Source organism: Ursus americanus, chromosome 18, assembly GCF_024610735.1.
Source record: "Ursus americanus isolate L20-20 chromosome 18, mUrsAme1.1.p, whole genome shotgun sequence".
Taxonomy (NCBI): Eukaryota; Metazoa; Chordata; class Mammalia; order Carnivora; family Ursidae; genus Ursus; species Ursus americanus.
The window spans coordinates 26,966,026-26,990,785 of record NC_142144.1 but is presented as its reverse complement, the minus strand read 5'-3'; the positions used below and the strand labels follow the sequence as shown (position 1 = coordinate 26,990,785).

General features: G+C 34.9%; 1 protein-coding gene and 1 long non-coding RNA gene across 2 annotated transcripts in view; both read right to left on the bottom strand.

Moving 5' to 3' along the window:
* Window positions 1–24,760, bottom strand: part of LOC123781066 (uncharacterized) — a 614,912-nt gene that overhangs the window by 394,245 nt on the left and 195,907 nt on the right. The gene's annotated exons all lie outside the window — the stretch shown is intronic.
* On the bottom strand, window positions 13,048–15,134 carry LOC123781055 (olfactory receptor 13C4). The gene has a single exon (XM_045780352.2). It carries the CDS (start codon window positions 14,615–14,617, stop codon window positions 13,634–13,636), a length of 984 nt encoding a protein of 327 aa, XP_045636308.1. The 5' UTR covers window positions 14,618–15,134; the 3' UTR covers window positions 13,048–13,633.

The following is a 24,760-nucleotide window of genomic DNA, read 5'->3' as shown; positions in this document are numbered from 1 at the left end:
TACAGAAACAAAAACAGGGAAACAGAAGAAATTAATAACAGCAAAGGTTTCTATCTAAAATGACATGATTCAAGACACTTTTAGCACTTGATTCAGTATTGTTTTTCATGGAATTAACATATATATAAAATGATATTAGTTACCAGTTGTTTATTTAGGTATTGTGTGTTTCTACTTGTAAACTGTAAGTCTCATGTGAACTTTTCAATCTTATACTATATCCCATTTCCTTCAACAATGTTGAAAATATATAAGCACTTTAAATAAATATTTGTCAAATGAACCAAAAGCATGTATTAAGAAAATAGAAAAATCAACCAAATAGAATACATGGAAAATTAGCAGTAAGTAAATAAATTGTTAGTTAGCCCATTTAAAAGTAAGAGAATAATAGAAATACATTAAATTGTGAACAACAGAAGAAGCAAAATCACATATACAGAGTTATTTTAAAAGGAGAAAAGTTTATGAAAATGTTATGAAAATATTAATTCAAAAATTCTCTTGCAATGATTTTTGAATGATAAAGAAATATGTTTTAAAACCAATAATCCAGAATAGCTGAACTCATATCAGACAAAATAGACTTTAAAACAAAGACTGTAACAAGAGACAAAGAAGGACACTGTATAATAATAAAGGGGACAATCCAACAAGAAGATATAACAAATATAATATTTATGCACCAACAAAGGAGCACCCAAATACATAAAACAGTTAAAAAGAAACATAAAAGAACTAATCATAATAATACAATTATAGTAAGGAACTTTAATACCCCACTTACATCAATCAACAGATCATCCAAACAGCAAATTAATAAGGAAACAATGGCTTTGAATGACACACTGGAATAGATGGATTTAACAGATATATTTATACACTCCATCCTAAAACAGAAGAATAAACTTTCTTTTCAAGTGCACATGGAACATTCTCCAGAATAGATCACATGTTAGGACACAAAACAAGCCTCAACAAATTCAAGAAGATTGAAGTCATACCAAGCATCTTTTGTGACCACAGTGCTATGAAACTAGATGTCAACCGCAAGAAAAAATCTGGAAAGGCCACAAATACACAGAGGTTAAATAACATGCTACTAAACAATGAATGGGTCAACCAGGAAATAAATAAAGGAAAAAATAATAAACTATATGGAAACAAATGACAATGAAAACACAACAGTTCAAAACCTTTGCAGTCCTAAGAGGGAAGTTTATAGCAATGCAGGGCTACCTCAAGAAGCAAGAAAAAAATCTCAAATAAACAACCTAACCTTACACCTAAAGGAGCTAGAAAAAGAACAAGAAACAAAACCTAAAACCAGCAGAAGGAAGCAAATAATAAGATCAAGGAAGAAATAAATGATATAGAAACTAAAAAAAACCCAATAGAACAGACCAATGAAACCAGGAGCTTTTTCCTGGAAAAAAATAAAAAAACTGGTAAATCTCTAGCCAGACTTATCAAGAAGAAGTGAGAAAGGACTCAAAGAAATAAAATCACAAATGAGAGAGGAGAAATAACAATCAACACCACAGAAATATAAACAATTTTAAGGGAATATTATGAAAAATTATGCCAACAAATTGGACAACTTAGAAGAAATGGATAATTCCTAGATATAAATACCAAAATATAAATGTTATATAAATATAAACTACAAAAATTAAAAAAGAAATAAGCAAAAAATTTGAGCAGAAAGATAACCAGCCAAGAAATTGAATCAGTAATCAAAACAAACAAAAGTCCAGGACCAGATGGCTTCACAGTCGATTCTACCAAACATTTAAATAATAGTTAATATCTATTCTTCTCAAACTATTCAAGAAAAAAACAGAAAAGGGAGGAAAGCTTCCAAGTACATTCTGAGGCCAGTATTACCATGACACCAAAACAAGATAAAGACACCACTAAAAAAAGTGAACTACCATCCAACATCCCTGATGAACATAGGTGCAAAAAACCTCAACAAAATATTAACAAAGCAAATCCAACAATACATTAAAAAAAATCATTCACCATGATCAAGTGGGATTTATTGCTGGGTTGCAAGGATACTTAAATATTCACAGATCAATCAACATGATACATTACATCAATGAGAAAAAGGATACAAACCGTATGATCATTTAAATAGACACAGAAAAAGCATTTGACAAAGTACAATATCCAGTCATGATAAAAACCTTCAAAAAAGTAGGTTTACAGGGAACATACCTCAACATAATAAAGGCCACTTATGAAAAACCCACAGCTAACATCATCTTCAATGGGGAAAAATGAGAGCTTTTCCCCTACGTTAACAAAGAAGACATGGATGTCTACTTTTACCACTGTTATTTAACATAGTACTGGAAGTCCTAGCCACAGCAATCAGACAACAAAAAGAAATAAAAGGAATATGAATCATTCCTTTTAATTTAATCATTCCTTTTACTAAGAAAAAAGTAAAACTTTCACAATTTACAAATGGCATGATACTGTATATAGAAAAAATGGAAAAAGTCCCTCAAAAAACTACTAGAACTGATAAATAGAACTACTAGAACTGATAAAGTCACAGGATACAAAATCAACATACAGAAGTCTTGCATTTCTATACATCGATAATGAAGCAACAGAAAGAAAAATTAAAGAATCAAACCCATTTACAACTGGACCAAAAGTAATAAGATATCTAGGAATAAACTTAACCAAAGAGGTGAAAGACCTGTACTCTGAAAACTATAAAACGTTGATGAAAGAAATTGAAGATAACACAAAGAAATGGAAAGATATTCCATGCTCATGAGTTGGAAGAACAAATACTGTTAAAATGTCTCTACTACCCAAAGCAATCTATACATTTAATGCAATCTCTATCAAAATACCAACAGGACTGTTCACAAAACTAGAACAAACTATCCTAAAAATTTGTATGAAAACACAAAGACCACGAATAGGCATAGCAACCTTGAAAAAGAAAAGCAAAGCTGGAGTCATCACAAATCCGGACTTCAAGTTATATTACAAAGCTGTAGTGATCAAAACAATATGGTACTGGAACAAAAATAGCCACATAGATCAACGGCACAATAGAAAACCCAGAAATAAACCCACAACAATATGGTCAATTAATCTTCAACAAAGGGGGAAAGAACATCCAATGGGAAAAAGACAATCTCTTCAACAAATGGTGCAGGAAAACTGGACAGCAACATGCAAAAGAAAGAAATTGAACATCTTTCTTACACTGTACACAAAAATAAATTCAAAATGGATGAAAGACCTAAATGTGAAACCTGAAACCATAAAAATCCTTGAAGAGAACACAGGTAGTAACTTCTTTGAAACTGGCTGAAGCAACTTCTTTCTAGACATGTCTCCTGAGACAAGGGAAACAAAAGCAAAAATAAACTGTTGGGACTACATCAAAGTAAAATGCTTCTACACAGCAAAGAAAACAATTAACAAAACTCAAAGGCAACCTATGGAAGGGGAGAAGATACTGCAAATGACATATCTGAGAAAGATTCAGTATACAAAATATATAAAGAACTGATACAACTCATCACTCAAAAAACAAATAATCCAATTGGAAAATAGGCAGAAGACATGAACAGACATCTCTCCAAAGAAGACATCCAGATGGCCAACAGACACATAAAAGATGTTCATCATCACTTACTATCAGGGAAATACAAATCAAAACTACAACGAGATGGGGCGCCTGGGTGGCTCAGTCAGTTAAGCATCTGTCTTTGGTTCAGGTCATGATCTTGGGGTCCTGGGATAGAGCTCCATGTTGGACTCCCTGCTCACAGGGAACCTGCTTCTCCCTCTCCTCCCTGCTCGTGCTCTCTCTCACTCTCTCTCTCAAATGAATAAATAAAATCTTAAGAAAAACTACAATGAGATGTCACCTCACACTTGTCAGAATGGCTACAATAAAAAACACAAAAAACAAGAGGAAGATGTGGAGAAAAAGGAACCTTGTGCACTGTTGGTGGGAATGCAAGCTGGTGCAGCCACCGTGGAAAACAGTATGGAAGTTGCTCAGAGTTAAAATAGAACTACCGTATGATCAAGCAATGCAATACTTGGTATTTACTCAAAGAATACAAAAACACTAACTCAAAGGGATACATGCACCCTTTTGTTTATAGAAGCATTATTTATAATAGCCAAATTATGGAAGTCGCCCAAGTGCCCACTGATTGATGAACAGATAAAGAAGATACGGTAATGGAATATCACTCAGCCATAAAAAAGAATGAAATCTTGCCATTTGTAATGACATGGATGGAACTGGAGAGTATAATGCTAAGTAAATAAGTCAGTCAGAGAAAGAAAAATACTGTATGATTCACTCATATGTGGAATTTAAGAACCAAAGCAAATGGGCAAAGGAAAAAAAGAGAGACAAACCAAACCAAGAAACAGACTCTTAACTACAGAGGACAAACTGATGGTTACCAGAGGGGAGGGAGGTGGAGCGATGGGTGAAAAAGTTGATGGGGATTAAGGAGGGCATTCGTGATGAGCACTGGGTGTTGTATGAAGTGTTGAATCACTATATTGTACACCTGAAACTTAATATAACACTGTATGTTAACTAACTGGAATCAAAATAAAACTTATAAAACAGCTTCTTTATAAATTATAATTGCCAGAAGTTATCGTGAAAACATTCAGATAACATAATAAATACAAAATATTAAAAGTACACTAAAGATATTGAAATATCAAAAAATGCAATATATATGAAGTAGTGATAGTAATCTTGATATATAAAGAATTCTTACAAAATAAACAGGAATTTCCAATTTATTTATTTTGCCCAATTTTCAGCTGAAACCCAAGTAGAAAATGGATAATCAAATAATAAAGAAAAATCACAAGGACATAGAATAGAAAGTGAATATATGAAAATATGCTCAATTTCACTGTTATGCAAATAAACACTAATATATTCAGAAATCTAAAGGTATTTTTAAGTGATTAAAAAATGTATACAGACTCGTGGGTTAGTGATGGTAAGGGCAGCTACTTAAATCCATATCCTCCAAAAACAATACAGAACAACAGAAGAACAAATAAAACTCTCCAAACCCACAGTCTAGACGTTATAACTAGAAGATAGAAAATACTCAAACTTCAAGTTACTTATAAGCACGAAATCAAATATCCAAACCCTAGCATCTCTCATGCTCCCACTGAATGTTTTCAGAGCAAAGACTTGCATGGAAAAGTAAGCAGGAAGCTAGTGGCAAATTTAAGATGAACCTAAAACCAAGACAGGGCCCTGAATATAGGTGGGACACAAAAGTGAGTATGAGTTGAGGTGACTGTCTTTTAAAGCTCCAGATTTGGGGGGGAAAGTAAGTTAAAAGGAAGGGAAAGACACCTTTGGAGACTTAGAAGTGAAAGAGCAAAGAAGCAAAAAAGAAATTTGGGGTCATGCTAATCAAAAAAGTTCTAAAATATTAGAGTGCATACAACTCCTCCCTCTTTAGTCAAACAAGATAAAGGAGAAAGATAAAAGGAGGGACAGAGAGCTCTCAGGACAAACGGTTGAAGTGGCTTTCACAAGCTAATGGTGGTATAAATTTCCGTCTATTTCTGCAGCTGCAGAAGGGGAGGGCAGGAGGAAGCCAGAGCAATCATTTAAGGAAATTCCACTTCACAACACAGACAGACGAGGGCACTCTTGACCTACAAATCTTGTAAACTAGTCCAAATCAAGAAATGAATGATGAAAACAAACTATATTCAAAGCAACTATAAAACGAAATAGAAAATGAGAATCAAAATTCCTCTGCCCCTCATTCTCCAAAAAAAAGCCAATTAAAATTGTAAAACAACACTAGAAAGTGATGCCAATATCCTAAATCATTTGAAGAGTCAGAAACTACTCTGAAAGTTAAAAAGAAATTGACTTTTTTTTTTTTTAGTATACGTGCTGCCGAAGCAAGCACACCAAGTGAAATAAGTCAGTCAGAGAAAGACAAATACCATATCATTTCACTCATATGTGTAATTTAAGAAACAAAACAAATCAGCAAAGGGGAAAAAAGAGAGAAAGAGAGGCAAACCAAGAAATAGACTCAACTACAGAGAAGAAACTGAGGGTTACCACAGGAAAGGCGGGTGGGGGGATGGGTAAACTATGGGGATGGGGATTAAGGGGGACACTTGCTGTGATGAGTACTGGGTGATGCAGAGAATTCTTAATTTACTTAATTTACTTACATTACTATGTTGTACACCTGAAATTAATATAATATTGTATATTAACTATACTAGGATTAAAATAAAAACTTCAAAAAAGAAAAAAAAAAGAAATTGACCAAATAATGTATCAGGAGGAAATGAAAAAAGAATTGAATGAACTCAGAAAATAATGAGTGAAAGACAAAACTGTCCTGGAAATGAAAACTAAAATAAAGCTAGCCAAGGTAAAATGGATTAAAATGCAATTTAATTAAGGGCATGGAAGAAAGACAGGAAAGCAATCAACAAAAGAAAGTGTATCCAAAAGTTATTGAAATGAACAGGCAAAGAAGAAATATTATTTCTTTAACAAGTAAATAAAATTTGAAACTCTAAAAAAAGAAACAAACCAATGAAATAAAACTAATATTTAAAACATAATTCCAGAAAAACTTTTCATAAATAATGAACTGAAAATGTCCAACGGATACATGGAAAAATAAGTTCAGCATAATCAACTCTGCCACTATTTCAATAAAACTATCAGAGTTTAAACATTAATACAAAATCTTCAAATCTTTAAAACAAAATGGTTAAACCTTAAAACAGAAAAAGAATCAATCCAACATGATACTTCTGAAAATAATTCATACAATGGAGCTGCATTTTCTAAACACTCAAGAAAAGAAATAATGTACTAAGAAATTTAAATTCAAACTGTCCTTCAAATATTAATGCTTTTGAAAAATGGTTTTAAACGTGCAAGATCCAAGGAATGCTGTTCTCGCAATCTCCTTTTAGAGTTGATGAGAGGACAACCTTAATTCAAACAAAAGATGAATGGGCAATGGGCAAAATGGTAAGTGGCAAACATTTCATATATTTAATTATGCAACTAAAAATAAAATACAGGTGGGAATGAAAATGTCAGAATAATATATCAGTATTGTATGTTCTGAAAAAGTAAAAATGATACAACCAGAAAAGTTAAGAAGGAACACCTGCCTCTGGCCATAATAAACTAACTACAGCCACTCTTGCCATCCCACCATGAACAATTAGAAAACTGGACAAAATAGATGGAATAATAATTTTTAGATACTGAACAAACAACGCAAAACTGTGATCCCTGGAAGAAAAGACTAAAATTAAAGGAAACTTAAGATTACTTTTTAGATTATGGCTCATGGAGGAGGATCCCAAACAGTGGTCTCACTAAATTAAGAAGGGTCAGAAAAGAGTTCAACGAGCCGGAAGAGCTGGTATATAGGGTAAAATTCTGGAGGTGAAAAATCTAGGCAAAGATAAAGCTCCAGATCTATCAACAGAGGGGTTCCATTGAGTCTGTTGCTGAATGTTAAGCATATAAACAAAATGGTGAAACTCCATGAGTCTAAGCAAAGAAGAATCAATGGTGAGTTATAAGTCAAACCATTCCCAAAGTTTGGGAGACATTTGAGTTCTACACAACTAGAGTGGAAAATCCTCATTGAATATCCAGACCATTTATTAGAGACCCAAGAATTGTCAGCTACCAATAGGGCTAAACGAGTTCTAAGATTCTCCACTACAGCACTACTGACACTTTGGGCTGAATAATTCTTTGCTGTGGGATTATATCCTATGCATTGTAGGATGTTTAGTAATATCCCTGGTTTCTACCTAATAAGTTTTAAGAGTAGCATATCCACCCCACCCTCCCACCAGCAATATAACCAAAACGGTATCCAGACATTGCCTAATGTCCCCTGTGGGGAAAACCATTCACAATTCTAAAGTAAATTACAATCATTGATTCAGAGTAAATGTAACTCTAGATTTACCCTCATAAAGTTAAAAATTTGTCCCAAAGGGGTCAAGGTAACTTCAGGTGACTGCCTACCAGAATATATCCAACACATTTTAAAGGGAAACACCAAAATCCAGCAATCAATGACATAAAGGTCAAAATGACTAGCACACAAGTCAAAATTACAAAAAAATGCTAAAAGGCAGTATAACCAGAAAAAAATAAAAGCCATTCAATAGAAAGTTTAGGAAATGATAGAGATAATGAAACTAGCAGATAAGCTATTAAATATTACCCACAATTTAGAGAAAACCAAGAACATAATGAACACAAATGTTATTTTTTAAAAATAACCTTTGGAAATGGAACACACAATTTGTAAAATGAAAACTCTACTATATGGGGTTAATGGCATATTAGAGAGTGCAGATGAAAATATAAGTGAACTTGTAGACACAGCAATAAAACTATTCAAAATGAAGTATCTCACTGCTAGAGATGGAAGGTACAAATATAAGAAAAAGGAAAGGGTGAAACTTGTAGGGTTGGATTGAATTTTAATGTCAGTATGAACTAATGCTTTTATGTAGCTATAGATATATATAGAGATAGACATTAAAATAGGTATACATGTAGGTATTTACATACATATATTTCATAGCTGTAATTATTGAGAAGGCCTAGAAAGAATGATACCCTGATAGCAATGAGTTTTGGTTTCTAAATATACTCTCTATTAAAAGAAACTAGGACTCAAAGAAATGACAGTTTCCGGGAACTGGGATTTGAAAGCACAAGACGAGGTTAAAATATCTTGTTTTTTTAAGAAACAAAACAGATGAACATAGGGGAAGGAAAGGAGAAATAAGATAAAGGCAGAGAGGGAGGCAAACCATAAGAGACTCTTAACTATTCAGAACAAACTGAGTGTGGCTGGAGGGGAGGGGGGTAGAGGGATGGGGTAACTGGGTGATGGGCATTAAGGAGGGCACCTGATGTAAGGAACACTGGATGTTATATGCAAATGATGAATCACTAAATTCTATACCTGAAACTAATACTATACTATATGTGAACTAATGAATTTAAATAAAATCTTGAAAGAAAAGAAAACAAGAAACATCTTGTTTTACCAGAAAGTAAGAGAAAGTAAGGAAGTGCTCAGAGAATTGTGGACCCATTTCAAAAGAACACAGGAACCAAGTTAAAGGGAAGGCATTGCAAAATTCAGGCCAAATTGAGCACTGAAATTAATAATAATAATAATGGATTGTAACCCAATGAATAAAATAAGAAGTTGTGAGTTCAAATGGATTTAAATAAATCAATGGATAAATAAATACATGAGTTATTTTATTTATAAAGCTATTCCTTTGAGTAGAATGCCAATGAATAAATTAGAAGAAATGATGGTGTCAGAAAATCACCAGGTGACAACCATAATAATAAGAATTCATTTAGGGGGACACCTGGGTGGTGCAGTTGGTTAAGCAATCATCTCTTGGTTTGGGTTCAGTTCGTGATCTCAGAGTGGTAAGATCAAGCCGCACGTCAGGCTCTGCGCACAGTGCAGAGTCTGCTTAAATTTCTCTCCCTCTCCTTCCTCTGCCCCTCCCCCAATTCCCTCCCTCTAACCGCCCTTAAAAATAAATAAATCTTAAAAAACAAAGAACTGATTTAGGGAAGAATTATCAATTGATGCTAAACCTGGTGGTATAAGTTTGTCAAGGAAGAGGATATCCATATACTGTCAATGTATCTTCTTACAAGAACTTAACAATGTGAAAAGGAAAACAGTGACTTTACACAGGAGAAATCCAACACACACCACCTTAACCAGTAATCAATGTTCATAGTTCCCATAATGAATCAAATCAATATCAAGTGTTCCCGATACCAGATACTGAGAAGAACAAAAGAAAATGTGTTATTCTTGCCAAAAAATTACACAACTTGAATTTTATCATGAAGAAACAAAGAGAAATTTAAAGGGAATCCTAAAATACTTGGCCTCCAATTACATTTAGGTCATGAAAAACAGAGATAGGTGAGGAACCATTACTGAATTGAATCTCTGACTTGAAAAACATTTTTTCTCTAGAGACTGTTTTGGAAATTGTTGAGACTTGAATAAGTTTATCAATTAGACTAGCAATCAATGAACGTTTTTTGAATTTGATTGAGATAGTGTTTATAAGAATCTGTACATAGGATAAAATTGTGTAGAACTACAAACACACACATAATATATGGAAAAATAGTGAAAACTGAGTAAGTTCTGTTGTGTAGTTATTAGTATTGAACCAATGTCATTTTTGTGGTTTTGTTATTGTACTAACATAACATATCAACATTGGGGGAAATGGAGTGAATGGTACATGATTCTCTATATACTATTTCTGCAATTTCCTACATGTTTATAATTATCTCCATATAAAGATTTTTTAAAATTTATGGACACTCAAGTTTGATATTCACGTAATTTTCATGTACTGTGGAGTATTAATATTATTGTCATATTTTCAGCAGTTTAAAAAGATAAACATTATTCTTAGCTCATGGACCACACAAAAACAGCTGACAGGCTAGATCTGACCCAGCATTATTGTTTGCTGACAGGTAAACTAAAGAGTATTATTTCTCCATGTCAATAATTATATTCTGGTTATGGTAAAACAATGTCATTGCATGATTTTAAGAATGACAAAATGAAATGTTTAGGGGTAAAAAAACATAGTATCTGCACTTCCCTCTCAAACAGTTCTCTATTTCTATATACATATATAAAATACACACACACACACACACACACATATGTATATATAGAGAGAGAAATGATAAAGCAAATATGGTAAGATGTTACTAGCCGAAGATTTGGGGTAAAGACTTAAAGAAAATTCCCTGTGTGCTTCTTGCAACTTTTCTATAAGTTTGAAATGGTTCCAAAATAAAAATTATTTACACAGATATCTATATCCACTATTTGCTTAAAAACCCAGAGAAAGGGGGAGCGCCTGGGTGGCACAGCGGTTAAGCGTCTGCCTTCTGCTCAGGGCGTGATCCCGGCGTTATGGGATCGAGCCCCACATCAGGCTCTTCTGCTATGAGCCTGCTTCTTCCTCTCCCACTCCCCCTGCTTGTGTTCCCTTTCTCGCTGGCTGTCTCTATCGCTGTCAAATAAATAATAAATAAAATCTTAAAAAAAAAAAAAAAAAAAAAAAAAAAACCCAGAGAAAGGGGATAAGTGGGTATAGATAATGAAACAATGAACTGGTAATTATTTAAGCTGAGTAACTGATTCATGAAGTTTCATTAAATATTATCTTTCAGTTTATGAGTATTTGAAGATTTCCAAAATGAGAAGTTTATATATGTAAACACACACCGACCAGAGCTGCACAAGTTTGTGGAAACCCTTACAGGGTCATTGACAGCAAATAATATGATCTTGGGGGTAAGAGAGAAAAGGGCGGTGTTTTCCCTTTTTTCACGATTAGCAAGAGAAACTTTTTTAAAAAGATCATATCACCAGACCCAGTAATTTTATTTTCTAGAATTTATTCTGTGAAACCTAGAGATATGTACACACATTTTTTAAACTTATAAAATAGCAACTTTGAATGTACATGGTGCATCAAAAGAAATTAACATAAAAATGATTAATTTTATGACTCCAAATTAGTAAGACAAATAGTAAAAAATGTTAACAGTGGTCACCTGCAGGAGGTAGCAACAGGGAAAACAATTTTTTTCTGCTTATACCTCTCCACGGTTTTTGGAATTTTCCAAAGTATTTATTGTCACATTAGTTTTAAAACTGTTAATTTTCTAAGCATTCATTAATATGAGCAGAACATCTAAACTAAGGAAACACTGCATCAACTTTATACATACCAATGAAAATTAGAATCAGTTTTTGTAAGTAAAGCATTCAATCTAATGTAAACATGCATATGAGACACTAGCACCCTTCCTATTGTGGAAAAACAGTAAGGTGCTAAGGGGTTACCTGGGACAACTAGAAGCAGGATTTTGTTGTACACACAGATGTGTGCCTAAAACCTTGATAGCAGAAGTCAGAATCTGAAAAGAATTAAACCTGGATCAGACTGAAGTACAGGGCTCATCCCAGTGGGAGTGGGCGGAAGTTAAAAAGCCTCACCCACAGGGTTTGGTACATATCTGTCTAAATAGAACCAAAAGCAGCACCCATTGTGATCCAAGCCAGAGAAGTGCCAGCAGCTAAAGGTTGACTGCGGTGACAACACTCCAACCAGGAAACAGATCGGCAGCAAGATTTTAGTGACCAGATTACTATTTACCGCTAGGATGTAGACTGGCAGGGAGTACAGCCCTCAGCTAGGAGGCCTCAAACTATATTATGGCTCTGAAACCAACAGGAAAGAGAACATTTAGATAGGAAAATAAGGCTGAAACCAGGTGTCACAATGGCTGGTGATATGGACCAATGACATGCTGTGTTCAACCATGGCAGAAAAATCTACAAAAAGGGGGAAAAACCTGTAATAGGATTACTGAGGAGTTTCAACTCACTTGAGTATAAATGAAATGGTTTTCTCTTCACAGACACTGATATCAGCCCTCTTTAAGAGCCTGAAAAACATTTCAGGCAAACTAAAACTCTCTGATTATCTTCAGCCCTAAGATATTCATCATCCTCCAGGCCTTTTCTAGACTAGTATATTGGCCGTGTCTTCGGCCTAGAGAAGAAAAGGTCAGCAATCATTCATTGATCAAGCCAGACATCAGCTCTCCTTTGCAGGCACCCAAAACCTCAAGAAGCTCTTTTGCAGCATCTCCTTTACTTGGCTTGGATTGGAACAGTTTTCCTCCACTTTCACAGGGACAATAATGAAATGCCTCTCATGATTGACTGAGCTCTCCTCACGATGTAAAAGTCTCCCTTGATTCTATCTTTCCCTTTCTTGATGTTTTCTTTATATAGATATGTGGGAAAAAGGTGCAAGGAGGAGTGGTGATTGATATTATTAAGAAGACTTAAGGGAGGGATGGCTGACCCTAATAATTGGTAGTTGTTGTTTTTTTTTTTTAAGAGGTGCTATCTAGCGTCTTTTCAATTTGGAATCTTCACTTCAATTCCTACATTCTGAATCAACAGGAGAAGTCAGGCTCAACATCATCTACAAAGAGAACCACTATGAACTTGGCACTGTGTCAGGTGCTTTGTGCAACTTAGTGCATCTTATAATCCTGGGAGCAGTGTTTAATTACTCCCTTTTTGCAAATAAGGAAACTGCAGTTTAGAAAGAATAAATAACTTTCCGAATATTAATTTAAGTAGTTTGTGATACAGCAGAATTTATACTCCCACTTCTCTATTCCCAAAGCTTATATGTGATGTTTTCCACTGTGTTGTCATACAGGACACCAGAAACACTCATTTCAGATATCACCATGGATGAGATTCTAATGGAATTCATTGTCTTTGTGAGTATGATTCAGAACCTATTACAATATGAGTTTATGGCAGACAATTGTTCTTAGTAATTATAGCTAAGCTGGGCCAATGAAGGCAAAGAATAAAAATCTCTCTTTATAAACTTTGCTTTCCCTAAAGAAGGTACTCAGTGGTGGCCCAATGAGGCCATTTCTATTCTCTATACACTAAAGACTCACATTTCCCTTTGGTCTTAACTGCTTAACAGCTTTCCAATTCAGCACATATTTCACAGCAGCTTTTACATCCTTATTTCTCAAGCTATAGATTATAGGATTTAGCATGGGGGTCACTACCCCATAAAACATGGAAATAAGCCCTTCTGTAGCTTGCAAATTGTCATTCCCAAGGCGGTCTTGAGTCTTGGGCTTGGCATACATGAAGAAGATGGTACCATAAAATATGATCACCACAGTCAGGTGTGCTGAGCAGGTGGAAAAGGCTTTGCGTCTCCCTGTGGCTGAGTTCATTCTCAAGATGGTGTAGAGGATGAACATATAGGAGAAAAAAATGACCAGCAGTGGAAGAACCAGGAATGCCATATTTGACACTGCTAGGGTAACAATATTGAGGGATATGTCAGCACAAGCTAGCTTAAGAACAGCTAATATCTCACATAAGAAATGATTGATAACATTATTCCCACAGAAAGGCAATCGCATGGCAAGAGATGTTTGCACAATTGAGTTGATTCCACCAGAGAGCCATGACACAGAAGCCATCGGTACATACACCACCTTGCTCATGATGACAGGGTATCTCAGAGGGTTACAGATGGCTACATAGCGATCAAAAGCCATCATGCCAAGAAGGAAACATTCTGTTGACCCCATTGCAAACCCAAAGAACATCTGCACTGCGCATCCAGAGAAGGAAATGTTCCTTTTCTTTGAAATTAAGCTCACCAAAGTTGAGGGAACTGAGGAGGATGTATAGCAGATGTCCAGGAAAGAAAGGTTGCCCAGGAAGAAGTACATGGGGGTGTGAAGACGGGAATCAAAGATGCTTGCTATGATCAGAATACCGTTGCCAATTAGAATCACTAGATACATTACTAGAATTAGAGAAAACAAAATGATTTCAAGTTTTGGGTAACCAGAGAGTCCCAGAAGAATGAATTCTTTCACAAATGTCTTGTTTATCCTATCCATATTCCAGCTTTCAAGATATCAAAGGAAGACCTAACAAAATATTTTCACTGCCAAGCAACAAATGTAACAAATGCTTTGCATAAACATTATTCTGGGATGAAATCGAGTGTTTTCTTCAAAACTGTTATCTGCTTCTGTCATCTGTTGTTATCCTCAATGATGTTTATGCCCAGAATACAATGCTAGGATATTGAGAGTTTCTATGCCCTGTGTCTAATGCGTGAATATCTATCTAGGATCAAAGGCAAGTTCAGAAGCAACCTTCCCCACTGCTGAAGACACTCTTAAATTGAGTTTTCTAAAAGTCCTAGAATATTTCAGACAACAAACCGGATTTCTTCATTTTAATCAGGTCCAGTGAGAGAGTGATGGGGAAGGCAAAAGACAATTCAGCAAGGACTGGAATTCTGATTCAGTGTTTAACAGAAATGTTCAAAAGTATATAGCAAATTTTATTTGTATGCATATTTGTCTGCCTCACATTCTTTTCACTCAAATTGTGTTTTTATGGGGCAGACATTTGATCATAGAAAACTGAATCATGTACACAGCAATTTAACATCTGCTGAAAGGCAAAGTTAGTTGAACTCACAGTCACGGTCTACTCTTACTATTTTGTTTTTTCCTATAATAAGACCAGTGTACAGACCAGCTATGCATGAATCTGATGGAGAATCTTTGACGAATAATAATCTCTCTTCATTTGTTTTATTCTCTGGCTTCAGAGTTATTCTTCATAATTTATTTACTTAGTGAACCTGAGAAAACAGTAATAATGCTTAAATATATCTATGTATACATGTGTGGCACTTTATACTTCATTTAAAAAAAACAAGCTAATCTCATTATTCCTATTTTTTTTTTCAAATGTAAATGACAGAATGTGGCTAAAGTTATCCAGCCTCTAAGTAAAAAGTAGATCTTGAAGCTCAGATCTTTGCCAATAAACTGCAGCTGTCGGGGCTACAACACAAGTTGGTATAGCTTGTTTTCTCACCGACCAGTATCCAGAAATTTTGGCCTTGGTGGTATAATACAGAATCAACTATTTCAGTCTTCCAAATTTTTCATATGCACATAAATTACCTGGGGATCTTGTTAAAATGAAGATTCTCCCTTAATGGATCTGGGGCAAAGCCTATAATTCTGTTTTTTTTTTTATGATTTTATTTTTAAGTAATCTCTACACCCAATGTGGGGCTCAAACCTACAACACCAAGATAAAGAGTCACACACTCTACTGACTGAGCCAGCCAGGCATCCCTGTGATTCTGCATTTCTAATCAGCTTCAAGTGTATGTCAAAGCAGTTGGCATGGGGCCACATTTTGAGTAGCAAGGTTTTATTTTACTTATAGTGAGTTGGCAGACTATCCAGATGTTTGTGATCCAAATAGATTTCCTTTTGTTTTATTATATGGACTAGCTTAACAACATAGAAAATGACCAGAAGCATGTTTCTTTTGTGTTTTCCAGTGAACAAATTCCAGAGCCATATTTCCCTGTTGAGTACAATTCAGAAAATAATATTATTGAAAGACAAATTTCATAAAAGAAATATAAATTTTTGCTGGGCTGCTATAATATGTGTAGGATATTACGGACAGACTAACTTAAGCCCATTTCTGTTCCAAGCTGAGCAAGGATAGGAATAATGTAACAAATGTCTATAATAAAAAAATTCACAGTTCAGTAAGGGAAAGAGTAAAACTACATATAGAACAATTAGACACAGACTATAACTACATTGTGTGACCAGAGTGAGTATTACAAGTGTTCACAGAACGAGGAGGCTAATAAGACATAAAGTCAAGGGAGAGTTCTGGAAGAACTTCAGACAGGCTGGATCTGTAAACATTGAAAAGTCGAGGCAGGTTTGGAAGACAGGAAGGGGAAGGAGTATCCCAGAAGGGAGAACAGGTTGAGCAAAGTTTGGTAGTAAACATAGTGGCAATACCTCCTTTTCAGACAAGGCAGTTTCTGTGGAGGAATGATGGGAAGCACATTTGAAAGGGTAAATGAAGCAAGCATACAGAAAGGTCCAAAAATGAGGCAGAGAAATTGACACTTCTTTTTGTGGTGAAGGGGACCATCATTAGAAGCACAAAGCACAAGGTGAGTGTTTAGACCTGATGATTTTTGCTACCTTCCAAACTTGACATCATACAGTTTGATTTTATCAGGTTTTTGAGCAGATATGTGATACAAGGAATTAAAATGTTTAGATTAATTAGGTTATCATTATAGACTGGTACATACACACACACACACACACACACACAATTATCTTTTCATAATCATCACCAGTTTTCAGGGTAACCAAAATTTCAAGCTTAGGGCTCATATAGGCTAACAGTTTTGAGAATGTCAGAATAAGCTCACTACTCTACTCTAACACTGTTGTGTGATGATAGGTGGGAAGATTTCTCTACAGTGTATAATGTCAGAGTCAGAAGCCAAACTCAACAGAGGTATTCTCAGAAAAAAACAGAAAAGGAATACAAAATAGGAAATCTCAACTTGAATGAGAGGCACAAATGAGAGAATATTAAATCTCCAAATTAGAGATGAGAAAATTGAGCCTCAAAGCAATTTTTAAGTCTATTTATTCAGCTAAAGGTCAGAAGTACCTAAAAAAAAAAAAGATACCTATAATTTATTTAAATTAGAAAAAACTTCCATTTATTTGAACACCCATTGCAGGATCTTATGTGCTAGTTACTTCTAGTGCTTGAAATTTCATTTCGTTGAGGTCACGTGACTAATAATGGGCAGAGACAAAATCCAAAGCCCATTTTCTTTCCAGTACTTCTGTGTGCAACAAGTAGCATTAAAATCTGTATAGGGGGCACCTGGGTGGCTCCCTCAATAGTTCAATAGTTGGTTGAGCAGCCCACTATTGATTTTAGTTCAGGTCAGAATCTCAGGGTCCTGGGATTGAGCCTTGCACTGGGCTCCACACTCTGCTGGGAGTCTGCTTAAGGATTCTCTCCTTCTGCCCCTTCCCTTGCTCATGCATGCTTGCTCTCTCTCCCTCTCTCACTCACTCTCTCTAAAAATAAATCAATAACTCTTTTTAAATAATCTGTATAGAAAGCATGTGTCAACAACAGAAAATGGCCAGCAAGAAAATGGCCAGTAACTGTGGACATATTGAAGTCATAGAAGCAAAACTTGACTGTATGCCGCTAACAATATACAAGGAAAATGGCTCAGTCTTGAGGACTTAATACTTCTTATCATGGAGGACGGTTCAGAACTATGGAATTGAATCATATGCCTGGAATACTCGATTTCTCTGAAATGATTCTACTCTCTGAAATGATTCCACAACTACTTCTTAGGAAGTTCTCCCAAAGTGGGGCTCAGAAACTAGTCAAGGAGTACTTTAGATAAGTGACATAAGCAGTCTCATTGGCGCAGGCATGAACACAAAAGGAAGAAGATAGTAATACATTGATATATCAGGAAATGTGGTGATGTTCCAGATCCAGCCTGTTTGGGGTCCAGGCCTGGGAGAGCCTATTGGCTTCTTTTTCCAAAAAAAAGAGTAGTGACAATATATTTTAAACCACTTCTGCTACATGCTTTAAGCCTTCCCCTCCTGGACATAAATTCCCTCACCATTCAAATACACCTTAAGCCAGATCTGTCTTGCTGCCTTTATTCTTCTCCCAGAAATCTAATTTGGCATTTGTATATTGTAAGATAACAAGAAGGAAGGAGCTTGTCTGTCTTGCTCATCACTACTCACAGATGACCTAACAAAGGGGCTGCACATTATGAATGGGTTTTGACTAAATAGGTGAAGGTTTACTTTCTACACTCTTAAGAAATTTCTCTGTACAGTATTTGTGGATTAATATTCATTTTAATATGCCCAAATTGCTCATTTGCAGCAGGCTCTAAGTTTCAAAAAAATATATCTTTAAGTCAGCACTAAGATGCCATCTTATATTTACCAATTTATGTAGTGAAAGTGCAGCAGGATTGCCTCATACTCACTTGAATGGATATAGCATGGGATTAGACCAGTTAAAAAGTACTTGGAACTTAGTAGCAAAGACTCCAAGTTTGAGGTTATTTTCTTCTAATATATAGTCTCAGTTTTCTCATTTGTGAGATAGTGATAACTGCCTTGCTTTTCTCTCACAGGTCTGTTTTCAGAAAAACTTAGGTAGCATATGGAAACTGCTTTATGGATTAACAGGTATTATACAAATAATAACAATAATAATAAATCATAGCTATTTGGCAATATTAAATTAGTAGCTGTATGGCCTCATGCTGTTCACATTTTAAGTCTCCATTTAATAATAGCTTTAATTATAGGGTGCCTAGGTGGCTCAATCGGTTGTGCCTGCCTTCAGCTCAGGTCATGATTCTGGGGTCCTGGGATTGAGCCCTGCATCAAGCTCTCTGCTCTGCAGGGAGTCTGCCTCTCCGTCTCCATCTGCCTCTCCCCCAGCTCATGCTCTCTCTCTCTAATAAATAAAATCTTTAAAAAAAGTAATAGCTTTAACTACAGATTGAAAAGGTATAATGTCATGGTATTCAAGACTCACCTGTACACTTATAAATTATTTCCACCTCCTAGAAGACCCAGTTACTTTCTTCTTAGTATTTATGTCAACATTTTGAATTAAGGTCAGGTTCAACAAACAATGCCAGATTCTACAGATGTGGAAGAGTAAATATTTGTTATGCAACAGTTGTTGTAATTGTTCCCCAATTCCCAAAACAATTTAAAGTTGGAATGAGAGATTTGTGGAATGGAGAAACTTCTGGGGCATTAGGGACAGTGTCCCACGGACTCATTTAAGAGTGGTGCTGGGAATAAACTGTGCTTGAACCACAGCTCAAAAATGAAATGACGTTCTCCTACCCATGTAACTCTTGGAAACAGGGGCAAATATTCACAAAACTAACTTTATAAAATGTAAGAGCTTTTCAGTTTAAAATAGCAAAGTTAATTTAAAGTAAGATCTCAATTCAAGTGGTAATTACCAAAATGGAATGCTAGAATTAAAAAATGATCTAGATATTATGAATGACATGAAGCAGATATTTCCTGTGAATTAAATGTATTGTCGTTATTTTGGGGGATGAAAAAAATACAGACAAGCAATAAAATTAATAAATTTATAGGAAAAAGGTGAATTCATATGTTTAAGGCCAAAAAAAGTTTTTAAATTCCAGATCAGATAGTTTGGAGCATGAATTCAGATAAGTAGATAGCACATTACTGATTCAAAGAGTTTCAGAAAGTCTATTGAGCTATATTATAGATGTTAATACTTAGATTCTGATTGTAATTTTCCAATAGATGTCACATTTCACTGTAAAATATCTAGATTCTAGAGGGTCATTTTGAGCCATTTTGACCCGTGCCCAAGTAGGACACTCAAAGACCATTGATTGTGGACCCAGCTACTGACTTGGAAACAGCCCTGTCACCTTGTAAACTTGGCTGCAGCCTTCTTTGGCCTTGATCCTGCCACCAAACCAAATTCAAAAGCACATTAAAAGGATCATACACAATGATCGAGTAGGATTTATCCCTGGGATACGAAGATGTGTCAATACATGCAAATCAATAAATGTGAAACACCACTTTAACAGCATGAAGATTTAAAACCATATAATCAACTCAATAGATGCAGAAAAAGCATCTGACAAAATTCAATACCCTTTCCTGATAAAAACTCTCAACAAATTAGGTATAGAAAGAATGTATCTCAACATCATAAAGGCTATATATGTTAACATTATACTTAAGAGTAGAAAGTCAAAAGATTTTCCTCTAAGATCGGGAACAAGACAAGAGTGCCCTCCTGTATTCAACATAGTACTGGAAGTCCTATCCAGAGCAATTAGTCAAGAAAAAGAAATAAAAGGCACCCACTGGAAAGGAAAAAGTTAAATTATCTCTGTTTGCAGATGACATGATCTTATATCTGAAAATCCTAAAAACACCACCAAAAAGACTGTTAGAACTAATCAACTAATTCAGGAAGTTCCAGGATACCATTTAACAAAATGAAATATTTGTACAGTGGAAACAATAAGACATTGGTCAAGAAATTGAAAAAGACACAAATAAATGGAAAGATATCCTCTGTTCATGAGTTAAAATGTTCATACTATCCAAAGCAATCCATAGATTCAATGCAATGTCTATAAAAATACCAATTTTTTTGCAGCAATAGGAAACACAATCCATAATTTATAGGAAACCCAATGGACCCCAAATAGCCAAATCAATCTTCAGAAAGAAAAACAAAGCTAGAGGTACCACACTCCCTGATTTCAAATGATATTATAAAGCTTTAGTAATCAAAACAGTATCGTACTAGCATAAATACATAAACATAGACAATGGAAGAGAATAAGTAGCTCAGAAATAAACCCAGGTATATACAGTCAACTTATTTTTGACAAAAGTAACAAGTATACTTTTGACAAAAGTAAGAAGTATAGTCTCCTTAATAAATGGTGTTGGGGAAATTGGATAACTACATGCAAAAAATGAAGTTGACATAAAAATTAATTTAAAATGGATTAAAGTCCTATATATAATATCTGAAACCATAAAACTCCTAAAACTTAGGGGAAAAAGCTACTTGACATTGATCTTTGCAATGATTTTTTTGTATATGACACCAAAAGCATAAGCAACAAAAGCAAATAAATAAGTGGGTCTATGTAAAACTAAAAAACTTCTGCATGTTAAAGGAAACCATCCACAAAGTGAAAAGGCAACCTATGGAAAGACAGAAAATATTTGCGAGCTATATATCTGATAAGGGGTTAATATTCAAAACATGTAAGAAGAAACTCATACAACTCTATAGCAAAAAAAGGGGGGGAGGGAGCAAAGGAACTGAATAGAATAGCCACTATTATTCCAAGGAAGACATTAAAATGGCCAACAGGTACAGGAAAGGTGCTCAATATCACTAATTATCAAGGAAATCCAAATCAAAACCACAATGAGATAGCTCCTCATATCTATTAGGATGGCTATTATCAAAAAACAAATGATAACAAGTGTTGGTGAGGGTATGGAGTAAAGGGAACTCTTGAACACTGTTGGTAGGAATGTAAATTGATACAGCCATTATAGTAAACAATATGCATGTTCCTCAGAAAATTAAAAATACCTTATGATTCAGCAACCTCACTTCTGGATATACATACAAAAGAAATGAAATCAGTATCTCAAAGAGATATCTGCACTCCCATGTTCATTGCAGCATTATTTACAATGGGAAAGAAACGGAAATAATCTAAGTGTCTGTTGATGTACGAACAGACACACAATGGAATATTATGCAGCCATAAAAAAGAAGGAAATCTTGCCATTTGTGACAATATGGATGAAACTGGAAGATAATATGCTAAGTAAAATAAATCAGACACAGAAAAACAAATACTGCATTATCTCACTTACATGTGGAATCTTTTTAAAAATAACAATAAAAAACTGATAGGACCAGGGAGTAGAATCGTGGTTGCCAGGGTTTTGGGTAATGGGAGAAATGGAAAGATAATGGTCAAAGGGTATACACTTTCAACTATAAGATGAATAAATTCTGGAGATCTAACGTACAGGATGGCAATTATAGTTAATAACACTCAATTGTATACTTGAAATTTGTTAAGAGAGTAGATCTTAAGTGTTTTCACCACACAGAAAGGTAACATTGTGAGGTGATAGATATATAAATTAACTTGACTGTGGTAATCATTTCACAATTTGTAACATATGTTATCATGTTACATGCCATAAAAACTACATCATAGAACCTAACTATAATGTTTTAAATAAAATATTTGCATTCTGAGAAATAAAAATTTATTAAGAAAGAAAGATTGGTATTTATGCATGCACACAGACACAAACAACGCACATGCACCCACTCACACCACAAACCATAGCATATGTACATGGAAATTCAAATGGAAATATGTCCAGATTGCTTTTATATTATCAGATCATAGAAGTTTAGAGCTGGAAATCTCTGTAAAAATCATAGTAAGATTTCCCCCTCTATAAACAAGGAAACTGGAGTAAAAGTGATGAAGTAATATTCCAACATTACAAAGTCATTGTTACTATATAATTAGGAAGAAATAAAGACAGTCTTCCTCATTCATTAGAGGAATCAGACAATAACAATAATGATATGGTATGAATTTTTACTGATTTTCAGACAGTAGCTAATGGACTAGCAATATAGTCTGAAAATATAGGCCTTATATGACTGGAAGATAAAAGACTTCTACATAGGGTGGTTTGTTATAGGGCACTCTATGGATTGAAGAAGGATTTTCAAAGTGGGGCATACCTATGTCTATCACTACATTTTCCACATGAATTCATAAAAGGACTAGATACAACAAATGGGAGTCTTTATTCTCTTTTTGGAAAGTGGCCCCCTGGGGACATGAGATGTGAATACATAAAGGTTTCAAGCAATGCAACAATGTGTGCAAGAAATATGCATTCTACTATCTCCCTCAGGATCTGGAAATGTACCTAACAATTGTTAGGCTTGTAAGCAGAGAAATCTGGGACTAAAAGTGGTTACGGGCTACCTTCTAAAAGGATCCAGGAGGAGGCATATCTGGCAAGTGGATTACATTGGCCCATTACCCTTGTTTCTGGGTAAATAACAGGTCTTGACGGAGAGAGACACTCATTCTGGATTTGATTTGCATAACCTGGCAAATGAAGCAAAAACTCCTGCCACTATTTAAGGCCTAGAGTAAGAGTATTATTTTAATTTGAATGTTGGTTATCAAAAGTGAAATTCAATGAGTTACAAAGCATTAAACATCATATACATTCTCAACCACAAGATGTGGACTAAAGAAAATTGGAATAGACAATTGAAATCCCTGCTTAGAATATTGGGGGGTGATGAGAGACTAAAAGGATCGTTTTCAGGACTGAATGAATGTGTGTTAACACTTAATATATGTAGGATTAAAAGAAGACCATCACTGACTATATTGTTGAGATATCTGGGGAGGGAGATATGGAGAAAATAGTGGGAATGATACAGGCACTCAGAGAAACTTCTATATTTCTAAGAAATTTTCTTTTTCTTTGGTTGACCCTGTATTCCTGTGACATGGATGGCATTTTTGAGTTCAATTTTTGAACATGACACATGACAATACATCTAAATATTACTGTCCACATTCCTAAAAGAAAGATAATATAGATCATTCCTTCTTTCATCTTTTTTTAAAAAATGGGATTAATGGGTAAATAACTAGTAGTGCAATAGCTGGATTGCAGGACAGTTCTATTTTTATGAGGAACCTCCATATTGCTTTCCACAGTGGCTGCACCAGTTTGCATTCCCACCAACAGTGCAAGAGGGTTCTCCTTTCTCCACATCCTCCTCGAAACCTGCTGTTTGTTGTATTGCTGATTTTAGCCATTCTGACAGGTATGAGGTGATATCTCTTTGTAGTTTTGATCTGCATTTCCCTGGTGAGGAGTAATGTTGAGCATCTTTTATGTGTCTATTGGCCATCTGTACGTCGTCCTTGGAAAATTGTCTATTCATGTCTTCTGCCAAATTTTTAGTTAGATTCTTTGTTTTTTGGGGTATTAAGTTTTATAAGTTCTTTATATATTTTGGATACTGACCCTTTACCAGATATGTCATTTGCAAATATCTTCTACCATTCCACAGGTTACCTTTTAGTTTTGTTGATTATTTCTTTTGCTGTGCAAGAGCTTTTTATTTTGATGAAGTCCCACAGTTTATTTTTGCTTTTGTTTCCCTTGCCTCAGAAGACATATCTACAAAGAAGTTGCTACAACTGATGTCAAACAGGTTACTGTGTGTTTTGTCCTCTAGGATTTTTATAGTTTCAGGTCTCACATTTAGGTCTTTCATCCATTTTGAATTTATTTTTGTGTATGGTGTAAGAAAGTGGCTCAGTTTCATTGTTTTGCATGTTGCTGTCCAGTTTTCCCAACATTGTTGAAGAGACTATCTTTTTTCCCATTGGATAATCCTTATTAATGGTTTTTGCCTCTCTCTTACCTGGTCAATGAGACAAACCTATATGCTTATATTTATCCAACCCCACTCTCTATAGCAGACTAGAAAAATGGGAA